This window comes from Musa acuminata, chromosome BXJ3-3, assembly GCF_036884655.1.
Source record: "Musa acuminata AAA Group cultivar baxijiao chromosome BXJ3-3, Cavendish_Baxijiao_AAA, whole genome shotgun sequence".
In the NCBI taxonomy this organism is placed as follows: domain Eukaryota; kingdom Viridiplantae; phylum Streptophyta; class Magnoliopsida; order Zingiberales; family Musaceae; genus Musa; species Musa acuminata.
The window spans coordinates 37,744,023-37,769,362 of record NC_088351.1 but is presented as its reverse complement, the minus strand read 5'-3'; the positions used below and the strand labels follow the sequence as shown (position 1 = coordinate 37,769,362).

Genomic DNA, 25,340 nt, shown 5'->3' with positions numbered 1-25,340 from the left:
ATATTGATTTTGACATTAAAAATATCATTTCGTACCGACATAAATGTTCATATATAGGTTTTGTTGATATCTCGATCAGTCCGACGTAGTCCTAAACTCGTATGTGTAGGATATATTCAAAATGCCTTTGAGGTGATCCGAGACATCACCTACACGAAGACGAATGTCACGAGGGGTTTCCATGATCTAAATATCATTTGTTAATCAATCTTTGAAAAATTCTATTTTTAAATCAAATGAAATAATAAGAATTCTTGAGCATCAGAATAATATATATGTATTACATCAAGATCATACGCACTAGAAACTCAAAAAGTCTAACCTTCACCATATAATGAAATAATGTTGCTCTTATTAGTGCCTACAGTTCAACAACACTTGAACGATAAAGATGGCTCAAAGTTAGTGGGATGGCAGATTCATGACAGCCAGCCGGGATGGGTTGATGGAGATGCCGGCTGTTGTCGAGGTGGAGAAGAAGAGTACCGGATCGAAGCAATGGCCAAAGCAATGGCCACTGTTATTTGCCGTGTGAGAGAACCGATCGAGCTTTACTTAGGTCAGTGACGAGAGCCTTTGGTTCCAGTATGATCTTCTTCGTTGCTGATTCCATCGATGGGGTCGAGGTCCTCCATGCCGATGGTCATCGACGAGCCATTCCAGTTCTTATAGCCGTCGGTCGTCATGTTCTTGACCTTGGCCACCACCGTCTCCTCCTTGCTCATCGTATCGATACCTATTGTTTGAGTCAAAGGAGGAGAAGAAGAAGAAGAAGAGAAATAAAAAACAGTAATAGTTACCATCTTATACCTATAAATAGAGAAGTTATCTTAATCTTGATCATTATCAATTAAACTAATTATTATTTTTAAAATAATAAATATTATTTTATTTTTAAAATTATATTACTTCACAAAAAATATTATATTACTTCACAAAAAAAAATGTAGTAGTTTAATTGCTAAAGTAAAATGCATATTCTACACAAATTCGTATATAAAAGCTATAAAGAGTCTCCATCAACTCTTGTTATTTTAAGAATTAGCGTAACATAATTTAATTATTTTATTTTATTTTTTATTTTAATAAAAAAAAAAGATTATTGAGATTGATAAGAAAAAAAGTATGGAAGGAAGGAGATACCGGATGGGTGAGAGAAGAACCAGAGGATGATGGTGCAGAGGACGAGGACGAAAGGGATGACATGGACCATGTTCTCGGCCACCTTGGCCCGGCTCGCCTCCTTCTTGGCGGCGTCCGATTGAGGATCGTAGGTGGGGAGGCTGTGATGGTGGTGGTAGTGATCGTCGTGGTAGTAGGTGCCACCACCCTTGTTGGCTATTCCTCCGCCCATGGCTTGCGCCGCCGTGTTCATGGAGAACTCCTCCGACACCCGTGTCGTGCTCGTCGAACGATGCATGGTCTCTACTCTTCTCTCTCTCTTTTCTCCTTGTCTAATTCTCTCTCTTCTCTGACGAACGAGGAAGAGAAGAAGAATGCACTTAAAATGATGAAGAGAAAGATATATGATCGATCTCGTATTGAGATTATTGCATGCTTCGGTTCTTTAGTTCCCCAACAAATGGAAAGATCAGTTCGATCAAATTGGATCGGTTTCGGTGCCATGCGATGATGCAACCTTGGAGCGAGTCAGCCGCCATTCTTCATCCATGAGCGCCTTCCAAGTGGAAATTAGATATGGTTAGATGTGATTGCAAGTAGATTTACTTAGACAAAGTTCATATAGTACAGTAGATATGTAACTTGGATTTTACGTGGATCATAAAATCTAGATCCGAATACGTGGGAGATGCAGGGAAATGTGAACAAGAGAGAGGGGCTTAGTCAATGGGTTGACATTCTCAACGGATGATTATAATAAGTACAGGTAAAGAGATTAAGAGAATCTAATCATGATGTCAAGTGAATTAAGCTATTCCATTCTTGCACTTAGTTTATGTTGAACCCAACTTATGCTTCCACTTATTGAATATATATATATATATATATATATATATATTGTGTAAAGGTTAAGTGAGTGACACTATTGCGCGCACCAACAAGGCGACAAGCTCAGGTGTTGGATTGGCATCTTCTTTATTCTTTGAGAAGATCGACATGTTAATTCCAGTGGCAGAAACGCATCGAGTAGGTTAGGCATGCTATATGCCCATCGCAGCTGCAGACTTACTGTCATTTATCGCTTGCACTTGATCATGAAGAACACCGAGACTTATTGGTTCCAAGACAGACATTAACGAGAGAGAGAAGAGAGATGGTGCAGTGACTAGTTCCGGGGGGGTTGATGAAGAGCCTTATAGGTCGTGTACCCCGGCGGCGGTGGCGCTGCGGGCTTCGGCGCACACTTCGGTAGGCCGCACGGGATGTAGTGGAAGAAGGGGCAGAACTTCCGATGCCACAGGAAGCGCCAGCATTCCACCGGCCGCCGTTGCTCCGGGAACCACGGTATGCAGTTCTGCCGCACGTCGAGCACCTTTCTCTTGATCAACTCCCAGCAGGAGTGCCCCAGCGACGTGAAGTAGTTCCCCGACAACGATAAGTTAGCCAAGTTACCGTCCTTGGCCAGCCGGCATACCACATCCGGCACCTCCCCGTAGAGCAGATTGCCCGCCAGGTTCAGCTGCTCCACCTTGAGCAGGCAGGCGAAGGACCACGGTATCGGCCCCGTGAACTGATTGAACCCAACGTCGAACACCGTCGCGGTAGTCAGCGATCCGATCTCGTACGGCAAGCAGCCCGAGAACTTGTTGTTGAGGAAGAGGACCTCTACCAGCGTTCTCGACGCGTTGAAGATGGACCGGGGGATCGGCCCGGTGAAGCCGTTGTTGGCCAGGGTGAGGTAGGCCACCGGCGAGCTGCCGAGGTTGGCGGGCAGCTGCTGGTTGAAGTTGTTGTTGTTGAGGAAGAGCACGTCGAGGTCGAGGAAGAAGATGGAGGCCGGGACGGTGCCGGCGAAAAGGTTGTACCGGAGATCGAGGAAAACGAGGTTGCTCAGCGGGAGGACGGCGACCGGGAACGGGCCGGAGTGGATGTTGTTGCTGACATCGAGCTCGTAGAGGTAGGGGAGGCCGGTGAGGTCGGGGATGGGGCCGGAGAAGTTATTGGAGTTGGCGTGGAAGAGCGCGAGGTCGGGGAGCTGGTCGACGAAGCCGGCAACGGTCGGCGCGCAGAGACGGAAGCCGTTGAAGTCCACGGAGGCGATGGTGGGGGTCCCCGGGGAGTTCGGCGGGGTGTCGCAGTAGAAGCCGCGGTAGGTGCAAGGCCGGTACCCGACCCAGGTCGCCGTCACGCCGTCGGGGTCGCAGGTGACGGTCTGCTTGAACTGCTGGATGACGAGGTAAGCGTAGTACTGCTTGAGGTTGGGGAAGTCGTTGGGATTCGGCTCAGACGTCGACGGTGACGGCGCAGGTGACGATGAACAGCCGCAGGACCCGTTCGTTTGGGACGGGGATGCCGTCGGGCCGTCGCTGACCTCCGCGGCCTTCCTTTCATGACGTGCTTGAGAACACGCACCGAAGGAGGTGGGGAGACGGAGGCATAAAATGGAGAGAAGCAGCAGCAGAGTTTGGCCAATGCTGGCCATGTTATGTTCTTCTTTTGGGTTTGTACTACAAAGCGGCAGAACTCATGGTGTGGAGTGAAGGGAGGAAGGGGATAAATAGAGGAGGCAAAAGAGGAGCACGGGGAGAATAGAATCATTCTTTTTCTTGTAGTTGGGAGGGACCGAATTCGATCTTGGACTTGTACCAAATGGCCATGGGGAGTTCGCAGTAAAGCTCAGCGTGCATCCCACGGCTGGACCATCACACAATAGCACATCCATGGCTGTTGAGAGAGAGAGAGAGAGAGAGAGTATCTATCAGCCTCCGATGTTCATACCTGTTAGAGTTCCCGCTCGAGTTCAGCTGATGTGCGAGATTTTTGGTTGAGCTGAATGGGCTGGCTGGTGTCCTAATAGTGAAGGTCTTATCTGGAAGTTGATCCCCTCAAGTTGGTGACAGTGGTGGAATGCTTAATGCTCCATCTTTTCAATAATGCAAGCTGCAATAAAGCACCTCAGTTGAGTGTGATGGCCACAAGCTACTCACAAGCCCCATGATTGAATATGATATAAGACACTTAGATATACTTTCTATTCCTCATCAACCCACTTAGTTTCTGTGGTGTCTAACAATGGTGGAGTGTGTACCCGAAGATGAGTCGAGCTTTTGTGCTTTCCCATCAGAAAAAGCTACTTTCTTTCTTTGGAGCAGACTTGAAGCTTCCAAGGAGTCAATAGCCATTGTGGGTTTCTTGAGATCACACAGAAAACGTAAGAGGTGTTAGAATCATGTCGAGTCATAGAGTTCTTGAAAACGGCGTGTTTGGTGGAGTCTCCCATCAGCTCCCACTCTACTCCACCTTCCATCACTACTTTTCAGAACAACAACATCCTTGATTCTAGTTGTTGACCCGTTGGTCATCGAGCCCGGAAGAGACGGAGCAATAGGTTGTTGGTCTGCCTGTTCCTGAAAGAGAGAGAGAGAGATGAATGATAAGATAAAGCAAGAAGATTGTCTAGATGTGTCACTAAAGATGTGATGAATCTTTGGAACAGATGCAACAGTAGATGCTCTGGAAGAGAGAGAGAGAGAAGAAGAAGAAGACTCTCACTTCCAGTGCTTCCAAGGAAGAGATGCAATTAACAGTAGGTTCTTCATCTCCATATACCCAAGGACACCAAAATGTACTTTAATCTGCAACTTACAGAGCCACCAAAGACCAAGAATCATGCCATGGTACTAATGTTCTAAGCCTGAGGCAGCACCAGGAAATATAATGGAATCCATCAAAATGCCTGATGGAGTAAAAATAGCATGAGATAAGGTTACATGTACCTGCAAGCCGGCAAGGCTCTCGCTTTCAGTGATATGGTTCTCTGAGAGACGAGAGGCAATGACTGTTAAGAGTATGCTAACAAGTTGTCAGATCAATTCCTTCATCTCATGGGTTCAGTGGCAGCTATAACAAGCAGAGGGAAAAAGGAACCCAAAACTATATTGCAATATTTATCAAGATCATACTGCATGTATTTGCAGCTCTCTCCCAATGAGAAGTGGTGATTTAATGTCCAATTCCAACAGGAGATGCCTCTTTTGCCAATAATTTCTATGAAACAATAAGAAGCTCATCTTCTACAATGACTCCCCACATGGAGACTCAAGAAAACTGAAACAAGAGAATACAGACTAAAAAAAATTGTACCTGATAAGTCACTACAGAGTCTTTGAGGCCTCTCCTGGAGCTTTGCTGGAGAAGTCAGAATGATGATGCAGTCGATTCTTCCGTGACATCTGCATGGATGTTTTGAGAGAAAAGATCCAGTGTTGGCGAAGAAGACCAGACACCTACAATGATCAAACTCAACAACAAAAATGTCATATATAATTCTATCATGCAAATGAGACTTTCGGCCAAGTATAGCCTTTCCCTTTGACAAACTCATAGCTACTTCACCATTTGCTGTAAGAGTCCCTATAGGATAAGAGCTTCATCTCATTTTTCATCTGTAATAAACAAAATCCACTTTATCTTTATGCAAGCAATTACCATTCATCAATCACCAAAAATTGCACAAATTTTAACAAGTAACTAATATACCCTCCATTAAGTTGGCTGGCAATGGAAACACATAAAAGGCAAAGGTCTATTTCATGAAAGATAAGTGCTCAAGAAAAAAGTTAAATGGTATAAAATTGAGCATATTGCCAATCAATTGGTGCTTATTGAAGTCGAATGAATTGGCAGCATGATTCATAAGCATGCATTCTGACTCAAGTAGAACGTGTTTAAAGGAACCCATCAACTGATACATTCAATTGCAGGTGTCCTTATAACAATCACTTCAGCATTCACCCATAGCATGGGCCTAAACTGGTTGACAAGGAGAATAAGACTTCACAGAGAAACATATATCATTTCATTGACAACAAGAAACATATATCAAGTTGCACAATCAATCTAGCAACATAATCAAGTTACAACCGTTATGCAGATAAATAATCAACAGCAAGTTTGGCTTAAAAATAGATACAGGAATGTGTATCAAGGAATGGCCATTACGAGATGTTCTTGGTTGACCCCAAGTGACACATGATCCAGCTTCACATTTCACCAAAAATCAGCACTTGGTATGCTGTTTTTCTTTTCTATTCTTTTTCCTGCCACTGGGTCTATTTAGACAATACCACTACTCGAACTAAAAGCAGTCAAACAACTTCAGTTTACTTCTATCCTGTCATATTATCATAGGTCTTCCCCTACTTCCCTTCATGTTGCTAATCTTAACTAACTCACCTCATCTAGTCAAGACATCATTAGATCTATTTTTTAACAAATTTGTAACATCTTAAATGGTTTTTTTTCATTTTATCTTCTATCAAAACTATATCTAATTATTCATAATTATACACATTTCTTATACTATCTTTTCAAGTAATCTCATTCAGACATCCATCTCATCATCTCAACAATTAGTGACTTTTACACATTATGTCCTAATTGGCCAACATTCAAATCCATAAAGCATGATTATCCTTCCATTAGCTCATAGAACTTCCCTCTTAGTCTAATGGGCCCAAGATGGTTACATAAACATCAGGATGTCACTCTCCAATCTAACCATCAATCTTCAATTTTATGAATAATGTCTTCATCAAACTCTCATTAGTGCTACATGGTAGATATAAATCGACAGTGATGTCTCCTAGAAATTTCTCATCCACCTTTCTCAATCATACCTTTAATTTTTTTCTCACAGTGTTGCTAAAGTTAAAGCATCAATAGTACAATATCATTTTCAAAGTAAACACACATTGTACAACACAAAAAAGTAAAGATATCTCGTAGTACAATATCATTTTCAAAATAAGCATGCCTTGACTAACATTAAATAGTAAATATATCTTGAACAAGGTCATAATCATGAACTTTTCACATCACCTTGGACAAATATATCAAAGGAATTACAATGTCAAACAACAACAGATGTGAAATAATTTAAAGTTCAAGTCTTGTTTAACATATGTAACAAAAGCTGTTCTTATCAATATTCTTAACTCAAAGTTCAAACCAAAAACTAATTGGGGATTGATGCAAACTCCAAAAAAGTTGTAATTACAAGAAACGATTCAGTAGTAATTCAGTGAATAACAAAACAAATGTCTGAACATATTAAAACAGTTAGACAATACTTTAATAACCAAATTTATAATATGTGATTTTCACTCTCCTTGAAATCATAAGGATGGGTAAACCATCACCACCCCTTTTATCTTTGGGTAATAAATTTTTGTAGTAATCAGATGGTCACTCATGAAAAGAAAGACATTTACGAACCAGAGCCTGCCAGGACCTTATCCACGCACTCAACAGCAAGCTGGAGTAAAAGCACGAGAAGAGCCAAGAGTCTGACCAACTCAATTGCTAGATCAAGGTTCACCGTACCGCAACATACCACTCGATATGAATAATACATACTAATCTGATAATAGACCGGTATAGGCATTACATGACGGTTAATCAGTATGTCCCACCATACCATGTGTCAGTATATCAATACAGATCGATATATATCATACCAATAGTCGATCAGTACACCAGTAAGGTGAACCATATGCTAGATGGCCACATGCCTAAGCAGTCAGCCATGACAATTACAATCAATACATATTTTATTATCAAAACATGCAGCTTGAAGGCCAGCATTATAGTTTGCAGCCCACATGTCAACTAAGATTACTTGGCAGAAGCTGAATCATGGATTCGACTAATAGAGATCTCCAAACATCACATAAAAGCTTAATTTCATAAGAACTTCATACCGGATAGCAAATGAACTAAACAGGTGATGATGCAACTTATGAGCTCACAGAGTATCCACTCAAAATATTAAACTTCTAAACGCCAAGATCTGGCAATAACAACACCTTAATCACAAAAATGTAGCAAATCAAGAAATGATACACACCTAACTTAAAGTCAGTAACATTCCTAGAGAACAGGACAGAAAAAGAAATTTTGGCTTGCAAATTATAAAAAACGTTATGTTTGGTAATATCAACTAGCTTCAGCATAAACCGCCATATAACTTTATTTTCTCTCAAAACATGTCAGAAATTCACAAAGGAAATAGTAATTTGTAGTTATTTTTGGTCATTGGAAGTATAAGATTTTTGAATGCTCCTCTTGACTGCTTAGATTCACAGACGATGGAAAAATATTCAGAGTGCTTTGGTAAGAGAATTCAAGTCTTAATTTGCACAAGGAACTATCATATTATAAATTATATATTTCTTTTGTGGACCATGGCACAGAATTCAAGTCCATGTCAATTCATCTCCTTTGTGTTAATCATCTACACATGACTATCATGTCTATGTTAAACCACATAAAACAGAACAAAATTCAATAACATACAGGATGAAACAACCAAGCCAGAAATTTGTATATGCCTACAAAAAACCCACGGTTGGAGAATCGTAGACCTCCAACCATGCCAGTATATGTTCAAATAGACAATCAAATAAGAAAACAAAAATAAAGAAGCGATCAAGTGACATAATGATAACCATGTGAGTCTATGAGCAGAAAAAAGCATCAAGAGAGAGAGCAAAGCATTGGGTATCTACAAGAAAAGATAAACGGAACACTACGGACAGCAACACTACCAACTGTTTACTTTCAGAAGTCAATATAAACAGCTTATGGGCAGCAATAGTAGCACATAACAACCCTAGCCATGAAGAGTTAATTGACATACAAATTCAAACACTTAGCAGATGTAAGAAGCAAAAGAAAGACATCATTTCATTTCATGTATGATTGGAGTTGCTACTTCCATGGGACCATCTTCTGAGAGCAGAGGCGACAAAGTTCCTACCAGCATAATAACCCATCCGCGTCTTCCATGGCGACGGCCTAGAGGTACTGCTCGACGGCAGAAGTTCAACAGCTCCAATCTGATCGACCAATTGCTCATTACTCTCAATAATCCTACTCTCACCAACACTCGCTTCCTGCTGCTCGTTCGGTCCGGTGATGTCCAAGTTGACTGCCAGCATCCCATCCCTGCATGTCATCAACCAATCTGCACATCCTGGCGTCACCCCCCGGCACTTTTTCACTTTCACCTTCACCAACTTTGGGCAACCCCCGACGAGGGCTTCCATTCCCTGGTCAGATACCGGGCATCCTTTGATACAGAGCTTCTTTAAAGCCATACACTTGGAGGCAATACATGTGATCTCGGCGTCCCCAAAGGTTTCGCTGCCACAAAGGGCAAGGCGCTCCAAGTTGCGGCAATTGCTCGCTATAAGCCCTAAGCTTCGAGCCGTTGGATTAACTCCAATAAGCACCAATTCCTGAAGGTTAGGGCACTGTTTAGCGACGACTATGAGACCTTCATCACCAATCCGATTGGTCTTCCATCCGTCGATGTGGACCTTGCGGAGGAGGTGGCAACGTTCAGCAACAGATGAGAGGCCAGCATCAGTGCATTCCGGGGTCTTTACAAGGTGAAGGATCTCGAGATTGGCACAGGAGGAGAGCGCGGAAAGGCCACGATCACTGACCTGGAGCTTCTCGAGGTGGATCTCGATGATTCCAGGGACCTTATTGGCAACATCCTCGAGTAGCCTGTCCCAGTCTCCGGAACATCGGATGAGCTTTAGGGTCTTGAGATTGGAGGATCCGGCGATGAGCCGCGAGAAGCACTGACCATTGTAGAGCTCTTTCAGACAGACAGATCGGAGTGAGGCGGCTTTGACAACGACATTTCCGATGACGGTGGCGTCGGGGAGGCCGCGGAGCCGCTTAATTGATAGTTCCTCCAACAGAGCGCAGCCCCGGACGACGGCCTCAATGCCCTTGGAGCCGAACGTACACGACCCGACGGAGAGCTTGCGGAGGCTTGGGCAGTGATCGGCAACGGCTGCCATCCCGGCATCGGTGACGGTACGGCAGGCGCGGAGCTTGAGGCGGGTGAGGTTGGGGCACCGGGCGGCGATGAGCGCGATCGCCTCGTCGCCGATGCTGTCTGCGCGGCGGTCGCACTTGAGAGCGAGCTTGGAGACGGCGTCGAATCGGGAGAAGATGGCCTGCGCGGCCTCCAGGAGGGCGGCCCGGGCGTCGAGTGCCAGCCGGTGGCGGCTCTGACCCTCGACGACGAGCCACCTCCGGCACACCAGCGAGCACCGCTTCCGGTCGCCGGAGCCTAGGGACTGGAAGACGAGGGCCAGGCACTCGTCGGGGAGGTCCAAGGTATGGTCCCTTGACGGACAAACGGCACCGCTCCCCGAGGCGGCGTCTCCGTTCGTCATTACCGCTAGCTCCTTAGCTGCAGAGGCCGCTACCGCGGAAGAACAGGATGAGAGTGGCTTAACGCGGCGGCTAGAGGAGGAGGAAAAGGATGTGGGGGATGGGGTGGATGCCGATTGGCCCATCAAGGGCGGCCGGAGTCGGGCGAAGAAGGCGGCGTCCGGATCTGAAGGCTTCTTCCACCTCTCTCTCTCTACTCGGGAAGGAAGGAGCGGACTTCAAATTGGATTTCAATCGAGGCCATAAACTCGCCTTGAATTCCAAGATATATTTAAACATATTTGTGTGAATATATAAATCCTTTGCGACGGCCGCTACACGTCGTACCTCAAGACGCGACTTGATAGGCCCGTTTCCGTGACGTAAGCGGCGACAGGAAGCAACGGCACCGCATCAATCATGCGTCGAACTTACTCGAACGGACGGCGGTGATGGACATGACATCCTTCAGGGCGGCGCATGATGTGATGGAGTAGATTAGCATCAGCATTTTGACCGCATGCCAATTCCGCATTGGTCTAATATAAGACTTAGTCCCTTTTTTCAGATAATAAACAATAAAAAAAAATAAAAAAATATTTTGTAGATATATTATATATATAATTGGAAATAATGATTATATATAAAATATCATACTGATCACTATAATAAAATCTTAAGTTCCAATTACATAAATTGGTTATATACTTAATTAAAATATTTTTATTTTTTTCTATCACTAATATTAATCATTTTACAACATATGATTCAAAAGAAGAAATCTCTAATATTCTTATAATATGGAATTATTGTAAAAATGTTTTGGTGTACAAATGCTTTTCAATTATATCAACTAAGCTAAATATAATTCCACCATTATGCCTAAAATGGGTTTATATACCTAATTCTTTATGGTATTAAGTATTAAAAGAATTCTTTATGAATGCACCAATAACTCATTTAAAACAATCAACATGAAAATTTTGAAGTGTACTATGGATATTAGTACATCACAAGCATATTAGTACTCTACTATGTATGAAACATGATTGAAATTTCCATGAATCTAAATTTGGAAGAGGACAAACTACGATTTCATGATTTCAAAATGCCATTATTTTGATGGCTCAATCTATATAAACATCCTCGTTTATGTAGCACTGATATTTAAATTCCATGTTTCATAGATACTAAAGGCTCTAAACTATAAATCTATCTTATCCTATATTTTGATTGTACTCTTTGAATTTGTTGATCTATCACTTGTATAATAATTTATTAATCAATCGAACTATGGATAATAAATATTTTCAAGCTCAATACAAACCTAATCATACTATTGAATCCATAGGTGGTTGGAAAAGTCATCGATTAGGATTGGAAATGGGAGAAGACTTGAGTCGATTCATACGGTTGACAAGTCAATAGCAATATAGAAAAGATATCCAATTAAATAAGTATTTTTGGATAAAATTAGAGTTACATTACTTTATCCTTCTTGGAAATAAATATTATCGATCGATCGATGATGCTAAGATGATTGAACCTCTATCATATTTGGTGATCCGATTACCATTTCTTTTCATGTTTGTTAGTAGAATCGAAGCAAAACATACATCGAATTCGGAAGAGTAATTTCTCCTCCTTCGTCATGAGCTAATTTGTAGTTTCAAACACTTGTTGGTGAGCCAAAATAGAGCTTATGGTCTAAGATTTGACTTAGTAATTCAATTCAAGAACATCGATATGGTTGTGGAGATTGGCATGCACGAGTCTTGTGAACGAGAGGTGGAAGAAAGAACTTGACTTAGTCATGGCGTTGCCTACCGTGACTTATTCTATGCGTTGCCTACTTTGACTTATTCTAAGAAGAATAGTCAAAACAAAATAATAATAATAATAATAATTTTTTATCATTAAAAATAAAGTTATTTTTTTAGAATTTTTAGTATAATAAATAAATAAATATTTTTTATTATTTTAGAATATATATATATATATATATATATATATATATATATATATATATTCTTCTAAAATAAGTCATCGTTTTGTATTTTTCTTTTAAATTGGAATTTGAGATATATGTTTCCTTGAAAAATATAAAACCATGCACATATATTACTAATATTAATCTTCGTTTGTTGACTATCATTTGATAATTAACCGAAACTTACGTTTTAAAATTTTATGTTGATTATTGAAATATTAAATATATTTTAAGTATTTAATTTTAAAATTTAAATCAATTAATATTAGTAGTAGTGATGTGGTTGATTGAATCTCGAATCACTAAATCATTGATTGATTGATCAACTTGATCGTTGATTTGCATTATATTATGGTGATGGTAATAAGTTAGAATTTTGGACACTCTTTTTACTCCGTTAGGTTAAGTTGGATCAAAATATTAATTTAATTAAATATAGGGCGGATATATTAAGATAAATAGGTACCTAAGTAAGTCAAGTTTGAAAATAAAAATAATCAAATTTATGAGTAATTTTTCCATTTGTTATTAAATTCTTTTTTGGGTGATTTTTTTGAAAAAAACTTGGATTTTTCCGAAGGTATTTGAGTTTTTAATTTTTTTCATTTCATATTTTTTTTTCTCTAATATTTTGAGTGTCATTCTTTATCACCTTCTCGTATTTTAGGTGGGCACTGAGTGTTGTTAACGATCACTTCCACCTCTTCACTTATCCTCCCCCTTCGTATTTTCTCTATACTCATCGATAGGATTTGGTTAGAGAAATTCTTGGTAGTGACTATAATGGAACGAGGAGTTATGATGCTTTGATCAATAACTCTTGCTTGTTAAGGGTATAAGAGAAAGTGCTAGGCTCGAATCAAAGCAAAAACGACGCAGAGGAAGACAAGGCATCACTATCTTCGCCCCATTGTGATGTCTCGACGGATCTCTCATATCATCCTTTCAAAGTGGGCATGAACAAATATCAAGGTAATGATATCATCATCGTGAGTGCCATCGACAACACAAATGTGGGTCTCAAGTTGCTTATTCTCGAGGGTTAACTTCTTGATGGTAATGAAGATATAAACGAGACCAAGTCAAAAAAGTTATGAGAAAAAAACGAGAAAGATAATGTAACCGACGATGTCGGGTACAAATATACCACATGAGAATATTAAAAGTTGACGTATCTTATAAAAAAAACTAAAAAATAATATTTTTTTAATGGAAAATCCCCAAAAAATTGTATATTAATATCTGTTAATCGGACTTTAAGACTTCATAGTTTGGCTATCATCGGATGGCTCTGATCGCTTCACCAGCAACCACAGTAGTTTAGAGATGGTTCGGATCCGGGTGGACCAAAATGCATACATCCAAACCCGACCCGTTATAACGGTATATTAGCTCCGCACCCAACCTTTGGGATTCCTCTTCTGCTGCCTGCCACAGCCACTGCGATCTCGCTCACTGCTTAATGGCTTCCTCCGCCGCCGCTCTCCTTCTCATGCGGGGCGCCCCGCTGCGCGCCCGAGTCCTGCGCGCGACCGCGGCGGCCCTGCCCCGGCGCTTCGCCTCGGGCCTCGTTTCGACCGACGATTCCCTCTCGCCCCCGGCCGCTGCGTCCGCCGGTGAGGGTGCCCCGGCCACGTCTGGCGGCCCTAAAGGGCCAGTTGCGCCGCTGTATATGCAGGGGGTGCCGTGGGAGGAGCAGCCAGAGTACAGGCGATGGAAGGATAAGGAGGAGGAGATCCTTAAGGACATCGAGCCCATCAGGATCCTCACCAAGGAGATTCTTCACTCCGATAGGTATCTTGTTTTCGTGTAAAACTTCCTTTTTTTCTCTTGATATTTTGCTCATTGCCAGTAGGTAGAAACCAATAAAAGAAACTGATATTATACATACACAGGCTCTGTGGACAATGAATTGATCTCCAAAATCAACTCTTTAATTTTGCTACTCAGGAGTCCCCGGTTTGTTATGGTGCATTTGATTTTGTAGTCACCATTAGTAGAATTAGAGTGAAAAATTAGGTTTGAATGAGCCGATATTGTCTTAAGCTTTGCACACTTTATGTTCGATAGATTGTTGATTCCAATTGTTTGTGTTCTGATGAACTTAATATATGAAATGGAGATGTTGGCATGACACTTAAGAATCTTCTGTAAATTGGTTATTCATAGTTTTGAAAGGTGATCCAGTAGAGTCCAATTTGTTTGTTGCTTGCACTAGTCGGCAATGACTATTGCGAGTGAGATGATTTTTGGTTGTAAAGTCTTGATTTTAGTGCTAGAAATAATTCATAAAAATACAAAACCTTTCTGCAGAACTAATAAGATGGTTGAAAAATACTGGTTGGACTGGTGATTGATTTGTACCAACTGATGTTTACTGGTCTAACTAAGCACTGGTAATAGACCATATAGCTCAGTTTAGCTTGGTAAACCATTATTTTCTAACCAGACAAATTGGTAACCAATGTCTATCAACTAGTATTTTCCAGGCTGTTTTGGTACTTTGGGTTTTGAGTCAGCTTATGTCGTTAAGACTCAACAGTTAACTTATGAATAGTGATGCATAACTTTTGAACAGTGCCTCTTTGAGAATTGTGTCTTATGAGCAGTTAACTTTGTGGTCAAAGGAATGAGTTGACCATCCATTTCATCAAAGAGTACTAGAATTCCAAAAGATTTTGACACTTGTTTTGTACCGCCAAGGATGTTCAGTTGATGAGCAGAAATAGCGAGAGGAATTTCTGAACCAAATGGTTATTGTTACGGTAAGTAACTTTTTTAGCCGTGGCCTCGGGGCCGACGCGGCTTGGTTCTGGGGTCCGGATGTCGGGGATCTCGGGCGCAGCTCCTCGGGGTCTCCCGGCGGCCTAGCACCGTGGTTCGGGTCGATGGCTCGGGTCGGGAGGTCGGGTCGGCGGTTCGGGTCGGGAGACAGTTCCGCCGCAGCTTCAGGAAGAGGCAACACCGTCTCGCACCTGCACACAGGTCGGGCCGGGAGCTCGGCCCGACCCCTCCGACGATCAAGTTAGAGAAAGATGTGGAGGGGATTGTGGGTGAGGCAGAAGAAGAGCCTCTGAGTGTTTTGTGTCTGAGTGAGTTCTCCCCCCTTTGCTTAGGACTCAGGGGTATTTATAGAGGAGGTTTGATGTTGGCGTCTGACATTGCCACTGGGGCTGCGTGGGAGGCCGAGCTGCTGCAGGGTATGATGAGCCTCGGGCAGTGTGTCAGGGGGATGCTGTCACGGCATGTCACATCACCATTTTTTCCCCTATCATATGCCCCCCCCGAAAGGAGCTATGCGTCGGTTTCTGCATGCAGGGAGTCCGATGCATGGCTTCTTACTTCAGGTAGGCTGTTCATGCGGATCCGAGGGGCATGATGCAGACGAGCCGGTCACGCGAACGTGTCTCGAGCAGCACGAGGCCGAGGTGCGCAACTTAGTCAGGAAGCCGAGCATAGTTGGACTCGGGGGCAATGTAGCCGATGTGGGCCGAGGAGCGCAGTGCAGGCGAGGTGACCGCGCAGGTGTGGTTTCGGGAGTCGTAGAGCCGAGGGCCGAGGAGCACAACGCAGGCAGGGTGACCGCGCAGGTGTGTCCTGGATGGCGTAGAGCCGAGCAGCAAGACGCAGGCGGGTGAACCGCACAGGTATGCCTTGGGCGGCATAAAGCCGATGGCCGAGGAGCACGACACAGGCGGGCAGGCCGCGCAGGCGTGGTCTCGGGCGGCGTAAAGCCGAGGGCCGAGGAGCACGATGCAGGCGGGGTGGCCGCGCAGGCGTGGTCTCGGGCGGCGTAAAGCCAAAGAGCCGAGGAGCACGACGCAGGCGGGCGGGCCGCGCAGGTGTGGTCTCGGGATGGCGTAAAGCCAAAGAGCCGAGGAGCACGACGCAGGCGGGCAGGCCGCGCAGGTGTGGTCTCGGGATGGCGTAAAGCCAAAGAGCTGAGGAGCACGACGCAGGCGGGCAGGCCGCGCAGGTGTGGTCTCGGGATGGCGTAGAGCCGAAGAGCCGAGGAGCACGACGCAGGCGGGCAGGCCGCGCAGGCGTGGTCTCGGGCGGCGTAAAGCCAAAGAGCCGAGAAGCACGACGCAGGCGGGCAGGCCGCGCAGGTGTGGTCTCGGGATGGCGTAAAGCCAAAGAGCCGAGGAGCACGACGTAGGCGGGCAGGCCGCGCAGGTGTGGTCTCGGGATGGCGTAAAGCCGAAGGCCGAGGAGCACAACGCAAGCGGGGTGACCGCGCAGGTGTGACTCAGGATGGCGTAAAGCCGAAGGCCGAGGAGCACAACGCAGGCGGGGTGACCGCGCAGGTGTGACTCGGGATATGATGGAGTAAAGGGGGTGTCTTTGTGCATTAAGTGGCCGAGGGGGCCTCGGGCATTATGCGACTGAGGTTGCGGGCTCGACAAGAATGGAGTCGAGGCATTCGGCGCAGGCAGACTGCGGCCGAGGGAGGTAACCCAGGTGGATAGGGACGAGGGGTTCGACGCGGGGAGGCTGGCCACGCAGGCGTGTCTCGGGGGGTATGGAGCCGAGGGACACGACGCAGGCGAGCTGGCGGCGCTGGTCTGTCTCGGGAACATGGAGCCAAGGAGCACGACGCAGGCGGGGTGACCGCGCAGGCGTGGTCGCGAGGGCCATGCGACCGAGTAGCACGACGCAGGCAGGCAGGACGCGAGGACGTGGACTCGGGCACCATGCGGCCGAGGTACACGACAGGCGGTCGGGCCTCGCCGAGGTGGATCTCGGCGGAGGTTGGCCGAGGTGCTCGGTGCAGGCAGGCTGCGACCGAGGGGCGAGACCCTAGTGGGTAAGCCGCCCTGAGATAGACTCGGCAATGAATAAGGCCGAGGAGCTCGGCGCAGGCAGGCTGCGACCGAGCGGGCGCTGCTCGGGCAGGCAGGCCGCATTGATGTGGGCTCGGCGCAGGCAGGCTACGACCGAGGGGCGAGACCCTAGTGGGTAAGCCGCCCTGAGATAGACTCGGCAATGAATATGGCCGAGGAGCTCGGTGCAGGCAGGCTGCGACCGAGCGGGCGCTGCTCAGGCGGGCAGCCGCGTTGATGTGGGCTCGGCGCAGGCAGGCTACGACCGAGGGGCGAGACCCTAGTGGGTAAGCCGCCCTGAGATAGACTCGGCAGTGATCATGGCCAAGTAGCTCGGCGCAGGCAGGCTGGCCGCGCAAGCGTGTCTCGGGGGGTATGGAGCCGAGGGGCACGACGCAGGTGTACTGGCGGCACTGGTCTGTCTCGGGAACATGGGGCCAAGGAGCACGACCCAGGCGGGGTGACCGCGCAGGCGTGGTCGCGAGGGCCATGCGACCGAGTAGCACGACGCAGGCGGGCAGGACGCGAGGACGTGGACTCGGGCACCATGCGGCCGAGGTACACGACAGGGGCGGACAGGCCGGGCCGAGGTAGATCTCGGCAGTGATTGGCCGAGGTGCTCGGTGTAGGCGGATAGACCGCGAGCTGCGCTGTCAGCCGAGCAACTGAGGCGGGCTGGCCGCTCATGGGGCCGAGGCAGCAGGCATCGCCGTCAGCCGAGCAGCTGAGGCGGGCTGCCTCACATGGGGCCGAAGGGTCAAGGCAGCGTGCTGGCTGCAGCCTCTTGGCTGCGCATGAGGCCGAGGAGCCGAGGCAGCGTGTTGGCTGCAGCGCGTTGCTGCGTATGGGGCCGGGGCAGCGTGATGGCTGCAGCGTGTCGGCTGCAGCGCGTTGCTGCGCATGGGGCCGAAGAGCAGCCGAGGCATCAGGCTGCTTGCTGCGTATGAGGCTGAGGTAGCAGCGTGTTGGCTGCGCATGAGGCCGAGTGGCCGAGGCAGCGTGTTGGCTGTGCATGAGGCTGAGGTAGCAGCGTGTTAGCTGCGCATGAGGCCGAGTGGCCAAGGCAGCGAGGCTGCTTGCTGGCTGCGCACGAGGCCGAGTGGCCGAGGCAGCGAGGCTGCTTGCTGGCTGCGGACGAGGCCGAGGAGCCGAGGCAGCGAGGCAGCAAGGCAGTAAGGCAGCGTGCTAGCTGCGCGTGAGGCCGAGTGGCCGAGGCAGCGAGGCTGCTAGCTGGCTGCGCGTGAGGCCGAGGAGCCGAGGCAGCGAGGCAGCAAGGCAGCGTGCTACTTGCTGCGCATGAGGCCGAGTGGCCGAGGCAGCGAGGCTGCTTGCTGGCTGCGCGTGAGGCCGGGGAGCCGAGGCAGCGAGGCAGCAAGGCAGCGTGCTACTTGCTGCGCATGGGGCTGAGGAGCCGAGGCAGCGTAGTGCTTGCTGCGCATGAGGCCGAGTGGCCGAGGCAGCAAGGCTGCTTGCTGGCTGCGCGTGAGGCCGAGGAGCCGAGACAGCGAGGCAGCAAGGCAGTGAGGCAGCGTGCTAGCTGCGCGTGAGGCCGAGTGGCCGAGGCAGCGAGGCTGCTTGCTGGCTGCGCGTGAGGCCGAGGAGCCGAGGCAGCGAGGCAGCAAGGCAGCGTGCTACTTGCTGCGCATGGGGCTGAGGAGCCGAGGCAGCGTAGTGCTTGCTGCGCATGAGGCCGAGTGGCCGAGGCAGCGAGGCTGCTTGCTGGCTGCGCGTGAGGCCGAGGAGCCGAGGCAGCAAGGCAGCATGCTGGCTGCGCGCGAGGCCGAGTGGCCGAGGCAGCGAGGCTGCTTGCTGGCTGCGCGTGAGGCCGAGGAGCCGAGGCAGCAAGGTAGCATGCTGGCTGCGCACGAGGCCGAGTAGCCGAGGCAGCAAGGTGGCATGCTGGCTGCGCACGGTGCTGAGGGGCCGAGGCAGCGTATTGGCTGCAGCGCGTTGCTGCGCATGAGGCCGAGGTAGCAGCGTGTTAGCTGCGCATGAGGCCGAGTGGCCAAGGCAGCGAGGCTGCTTGCTGGCTGCGCACGAGGCCGAGTGGCCGAGGCAGCGAGGCAGCAAGGCAGTAAGGCAGCGTGCTAGCTGCGCGTGAGGCCGAGTGGCCGAGGCAGCGAGGCTGCTAGCTGGCTGCGCGTGAGGCCGACGAGCCGAGGCAGCGAGGCAGCAAGGCAGCGAGGCAGCAAGGCAGCGTGCTACTTGCTGCGCATGGGGCTGAGGAGCCGAGGCAGCGTAGTGCTTGCTGCGCATGAGGCCGAGTGGCCGAGGCAGCGAGGCTGCTTGCTGGCTGCGCGTGAGGCCGAGGAGCCGAGGCAGCGAGGCAGCAAGGCAGCATGCTGGCTGCGCACGAGGCCGAGTGGCCGAGGCAGCGAGGCTGCTTGCTGGCTTCGCGTGAGGCCGAGGAGCCGAGGCAGCGAGGCAGCAAGGCAGAGTGCTGGCTGCGCATGAGGCCGAGTGGCCAAGGCAGCGAGGCTGCTTGCTGGCTGCGCACGAGGCCGAGGAGCCGAGGCAGCGAGGCAGCAAGGCAGCATGCTGGCTGCGCACGAGGCCGAGTGGCCAAGGCAGCGAGGCTGCTTGCTGGCTGCGCACGAGGCCGAGGAGCCGAGGCAGCGAGGCAGCAAGGCAGTAAGGCAGCGTGCTAGCTGCGCGTGAGGCCGAGTGGCCGAGGCAGCGAGGCAGCAAGGCAGCGTGCTACTTGCTGCGCATGAGGCCGAGTGGCTGAGGCAGCGAGGCTGCTTGCTGGTTGCGCGTGAGGCCGGGGAGCCGAGGCAGCGTGCTACTTGCTGCGCATGGGGCTGAGGAGACGAGGCAGCGTAGTGCTTGCTGCGCATGAGGCCGAGTGGCCGAGGCAGCGAGGCTGCTTGCTGGCTGCGCGTGAGGCCGAGGAGCCGAGGCAGCGAGGCAGCATGCTGGCTGCGCACGAGGCCGAGTGGCCGAGGCAGCGAGGCTGCTTGCTGGCTGCGCGTGAGGCCGAGGAGCCGAGGCAGCGAGGCAGCAAGGCAGAGTGCTGGCTTGCTGCGCATGGGGCTGAGGAGCCGAGGCAGCGTAGTGCTTGCTGCGCATGAGGCCGAGTGGCCGAGGCAGCGAGGCTGCTTGCTGGCTGCGCGTGAGGCCGAGGAGCCGAGGCAGCAAGGCAGCGTGCTACTTGCTGCGCATGGGGCTGAGGAGCCGAGGCAGCGTAGTGCTTGCTGCGCATGAGGCCGAGGGGCCGAGGCAGCGTGATGGCTGCGGCGTGTTGGCTGCGCATGAGGCCGAGGGGCCGAGGCAGCGTGATGGCCGCAGCGTGTTGGCTGCGCATGAGGCCGAGGGGCCGAGGCAGCGTCGGCTGGTGCAGGTGCAGGTCGGCTGCAGTGGAGCAACCCAAGAGAAGACTAACGTACCGTCATTCCGGGCCCTCCTTCTAGCGCCATTCTGTTACGGTAAGTAACTTTTTTAGCCGTGGCCTCGGGGCTTGGTTCTGGGGTCCGGATGTCGGGGATCTCGGGCGCAGCTCCTCGGGGTCTCCCGGCGGCCTAGCACCGTGGTTCGGGTCGATGGCTCGGGTCGGGAGGTCGGGTCGGCGGTTCGGGTCGGGAGACAGTTCCGCCGCAGCTTCAGGAAGAGGCAACACCGTCTCGCACCTGCACACAGGTCGGGCCGGGAGCTCGGCCCGACCCCTCCGACGATCAAGTTAGAGAAAGATGTGGAGGGGATTGTGGGTGAGGCAGAAGAAGAGCCTCTGAGTGTTTTGTGTCTGAGTGAGTTCTCCCCCCTTTGCTTAGGACTCAGGGGTATTTATTGAGGAGGTTTGATGTTGGCGTCTGACATTGCCACTGGGGCTGCGTGGGAGGCCGAGCTGCTGCAGGGTATGGCGAGCCTCGGGCAGTATGTCAGGGGGATGCTGTCACGGCATGTCACATCACCATTTTTTCCCCTATCAGTTATACTCAAGATTCAGGAATGTGTCTAAAAAGGGACAAACTGGACAGACCACAAAAGTAGGAGTAGCCATTTGTTCAATCTGGTTAACAATTCATTGGCCATTGAAACACACATCGGAAAGGAAACAATTTAAACAACAAGAATTATGAGATAATTTCTCTTAGCTTTATCAACAATATGAAGTTATAAAATGAGAAAACCCATTAGAATGATTAACCAAACAAATTTCTGAAGAACTCTAACAAGTTTTAAGAATCCCATCATGCCACTAAAGGGAAAATTTGATGAACAAATACTTCCAGAGTTAGATGTTCAATTTGGCATGCAAAGTTTGGTTTAAAAATTACTTTTTGCAATAAAATGAGGAAACTTATAAGAATTACTGGCAAACAAGTTTGTGGAAAACTTTAACTAGGTTTAAGAAGCTCATCCTGTCACTACCAAGAAAGACAATGAACAAATAATTTCAGAGTGAGGTGTCAAACTTGGCATGCTAGGCTTAGTTAAAAATTTTAGTTTTCATCACTTTTTGGAATGACTTTACTTTTGTCTTTGGATGCCAACTGTAACAAGAGTAGGTTTTTTTCTCTTCAAGAGAAGCCTTATATGGAGGGAAATAACCAAAACTTAGTTGGACAAATTAAAAAAAAAAGGTGACTTTCTTTTAGGAGGCACACACTTGCTAGAGCATTTAATGAATCTCACTTTGATCATGGAACAGTTGGATTATTGTTGATTTATTTGCTTATGGGAGTTGATTGTGCCACTATGGGAGAATGAATGTCTAGAACCATGCTGCAAAATTTCTTGAGATGGTGTCAACCGAAGCATCCATTGTTGAACGTGGTAGCTCAGAAATAGAAACCAACTTGAAGGAATGAAAATTGCTATCTTCTGAGGGATTCTTCTTCCTATCATCAGTCAACCAGATTGCGACACTTGGCTACTTGAAATATGCACATCTCAAGAACAATAGCCATTTGGAATCACTGCTATTGATCTCTATATAAGGCAGATATGCACATCCACTAACCACTTGACAAAATCTTAAATTTGGTCCATTTTTTATCTGTGCTACCAAAGCTTTTTCATTAGTGCATATATACTTGCATACTGACAATTAGAAGTCTGCTGCATTTTGCTGCATATAGTTATAATCTCGTCTCTCTTTATAATTTCTGGGACTGTCATGGGTAAGAACTGTTGTCCTTACAATGTCATTGTCTTGGTTGCTATTGTTTCTCCTACCAACTTGTTTGAGCTTACATGATGCTTTTAAAATGCTATTTTACCCCTTACAAAATTAATGCCCTGCAGATACGGGGATGGGGAGCGTTTGAGCGCTGAAGATGAAAAGGAAGTCATAGAAAAACTTCTCACTTATCATCCTCATTCAGAAGATAAGATTGGTTGTGGTCTTGATTCTATAATGGTAACGTACAACCTGTTTATGAATGTTGCATATGTTCTCTCCTTGTTTATACTTACATTCACCACAATAGTTCCCACAATTTCCACCAATATGATTTTTTTTATCTCTGTTCTTATTGTTTTAGGTCAATCTCTATTTGTACAAAATATGAAAATATGATTCTTCTTATCATATGATACTATCATAGATTCTACTAATTCTGATTTGTTCAAAAAACTTTAATCAAGTGTACGAGATATAGCAGATGCCTCTGATTGAACATTGCACATTGCATATGTTAATAGAGATGATGGTACTTCTGATCCTGTATCAGTGAGCTACAATGTGAAGTTTGGACGAACCTTCCATATTAAGCTGCATTCATGTGAATTGTGGCATGAATAGTAAAAACCCCGCAAATTGCAATTAACAATTTCATTAGTACACAGTCAGCAAAAATATCTATATCATATGACTGCACAAGAATTTAACAAAACCATCATGTTGTTAATTTTGTTATTTACTTTTCAGTTTGATTTGAGACCAGGTCTTGATTCTTTGTTATAGGACATGATGATCGTGTAATTCATGATAGAGATTCATCATCATTATGTAAGCATGTGTGATTTTTGTCAGCCTTTAAATTCAGATTTGCAACATATTTTTTCCAAAACAATTCTTTTGTTCTTCCCTTGTCGCACAGCATTGTGATTCAACTTCAGCTACAGACCTTACTGTTTTATTAGTCGGCTCGAGGTTTCGGTCACTTGGTATTTGTTTGGTTTCTTAGTCCCCTTTACTAGATAATCTCGTTCTTGTTTGTATTTGAGCTTTCTTAATTGCTTTAATCCCTTTTACTAGTAAATCAGTTTCTCATATGTTTATATTGCTTTTGAGTTTCTTTTAATGTATTTATAGATTATGATCATTCAAGATGGATGTGTTATAACAATATTATGATAAATACTGTAGGCTTTTTTTTGAAGAAAAAAAGAACTATATTACTTAACTAATCTGACACAATCATCGTCTTGAAGATCAGAATGCAAGATAGAAAAAAAAAATTTCTGGTCACCATTCTTTCTAGATGGTAGTACACCTCTCTTGCAAATGCTGAAGCTTAACAGCAGTTTTCGTGAAGGTCGATCGACATCCACAATTCGGAAACTCAAGATGCCTCTTCGTTGTACGAACTGATGGTGGCTGGATAGACTTTTCATACCAGAAGTGTCTTCGAGCATACGTCAAACGCAAGTATCCATCACACGCGGAAAAGTTCATTCGTGAGCATTTCAAACGTAGCTGAAGGTTTTATTCCACCGGACACATTTTGTAACATCTGTTGTCATTCCCAAGAGTTGCCTGGATCTTTCGTATGGATGAGATAGTGATCTCTTAATCCTTTCTTTCTGCGCTATGAACCCTCAGATGTTCGTGATATGATGACCAAAAGGAGTGATGATTTTGCAGTAGCAGCTGTAATCATTTTGATGAACACAGATGTAATTGATCAAAATGCTTTATGTAGTCCCTTATGATTTACTGTAGAACAAAACTTTATTGCTCTTTTGATCTTGTGGACAGCTGTAGCTGAGATGCTGAAATCAATGCTTGATGTCACTTTGAAAACTCACTGAAACCATTCACCAATGTTGGTGTATTACAATACGAGGTTGTGCTCCTGACTGATTCCTTCTTTTTTGATAGTTGAAAGAAAAGCCTTGCTTTGATGAGGCTAAGTTTTCCAGAATTGTTATTCAAGACTCTGATGCATCATGTATCCTTCCCTGGTTTTAGCTTCTACTGATCATGCATCCATAACTTGAACAGAAACTATGCTGCTTTCTCATCTCCCAAATTGCAATGGTTGATCAAAATTTCATTTTAAGTACAGTCTAATGTTCAACATGCTGCAGAGATCATTGCAGCTTGCTCATGTCTAGTGGATCCTGATAGGGGTAGAAATGGCCATGACGTCAGCCGCGCCAGGTGGACGCACTACCCAAGGAAGGAAGCTTCAATGCCGAACTGATGGGAGCACGTCAACCGAGGCTCGCCCATACCCTGCGGCAGCTCGGTCCTCCACGCAGCCCCAGTGGCCATGTCAGATGCCACGCGGGGCACTGTCCTGCCCCTGCAAGCAGCCACATCAGGTAACATCAAACTCATCTATAAATACCCCCGAGCCCTAAGCAAAATGGGGGGACTCTGACACCCAGCACACGGAGGTTTCTCCTCCTCCTAAACCCCCTCCCCATCCCTCACTAACTAGATCGTCGGAGGGGTCGGGTCGAGCACCCCGACCCGACCTTTGTGCAGGAGCGACGCCTTTGGAGATCACCTGCCTTCGGAGATTCAGCGACCCGAGGGGTTCCCACTCCAGTTGACCACCGTCTTCCGGACTCGGACCAAGCCGTGACGGCCCCGAGGCCACGGCTGAACAGTTACTTGACGTAACATTTTGACGCTAGAAGGAGGGCCCGGAATGACGGTACGTTAGTCTTCTCCTTAGTTGCTCCACTGCAGCCGACCTGCACCAGCAGCAGCGACTTCTGGGGCTGTTCTCGGCTCCTCGGCACCGCGCGTCCCGCCCACGTCGGCCACGCGCGCAACCACCCGCTCGCCTCGCGCGGCTCGGCCTCACGCGCGCCTCGCGCGGCTCGGCCCCACGCGCGCGGCCAATCCGCCCGAGTCGGCCTCACGCGCGCGACCAGCCCGACTCGGCCTCATGCGCAGCATCGCGCTGCAGCCAACACGCTGCCTTACCACCTTGCTGCCGCGCTGCCTTGGCTCCTCGGCCTCGTGCGCAGCCAGCAAGCAGCACGCTGCCTCG

At 47.5% G+C, this 25,340-nt stretch overlaps 4 protein-coding genes across 4 annotated transcripts; 1 reads left to right on the top strand and 3 right to left on the bottom strand.

Moving 5' to 3' along the window:
* Positions 1–459: 459 nt before the first annotated feature.
* LOC135633371 (uncharacterized) lies at positions 460–1,451 on the bottom strand. Its single transcript, XM_065142752.1, has 2 exons — positions 1,144–1,451; positions 460–736 (listed from the first exon to the last, which is right to left on the bottom strand). Exons 1-2 carry the CDS (start codon positions 1,418–1,420, stop codon positions 561–563), a joined length of 453 nt encoding a protein of 150 aa, XP_064998824.1. The 5' UTR covers positions 1,421–1,451; the 3' UTR covers positions 460–560.
* A 627-nt stretch (positions 1,452–2,078) lies between these two features.
* LOC103979982 (uncharacterized protein At4g06744) lies at positions 2,079–4,765 on the bottom strand. The gene is made up of 3 exons (XM_009396262.3): positions 4,675–4,765; positions 4,211–4,529; positions 2,079–4,062 (listed from the first exon to the last, which is right to left on the bottom strand). The coding sequence occupies exon 3, from the start codon at positions 3,602–3,604 to the stop codon at positions 2,288–2,290; it is 1,317 nt and encodes a 438-aa protein (XP_009394537.2). The 5' UTR covers positions 3,605–4,062; positions 4,211–4,529; positions 4,675–4,765; the 3' UTR covers positions 2,079–2,287.
* A 3,950-nt stretch (positions 4,766–8,715) lies between these two features.
* On the bottom strand, positions 8,716–10,636 carry LOC103979983 (F-box protein At1g47056). Its single transcript, XM_009396264.3, has one exon. It carries the CDS (start codon positions 10,500–10,502, stop codon positions 8,874–8,876), a length of 1,629 nt encoding a protein of 542 aa, XP_009394539.2. The 5' UTR covers positions 10,503–10,636; the 3' UTR covers positions 8,716–8,873.
* A 3,125-nt stretch (positions 10,637–13,761) lies between these two features.
* On the top strand, positions 13,762–24,140 carry LOC103979984 (protein DCL homolog, chloroplastic). The gene is made up of 3 exons (XM_009396265.3): positions 13,762–14,140; positions 22,414–22,528; positions 23,649–24,140. Exons 1-3 carry the CDS (start codon positions 13,809–13,811, stop codon positions 23,811–23,813), a joined length of 612 nt encoding a protein of 203 aa, XP_009394540.2. The 5' UTR covers positions 13,762–13,808; the 3' UTR covers positions 23,814–24,140.
* The last annotated feature ends 1,200 nt before the right edge of the window (positions 24,141–25,340 follow it).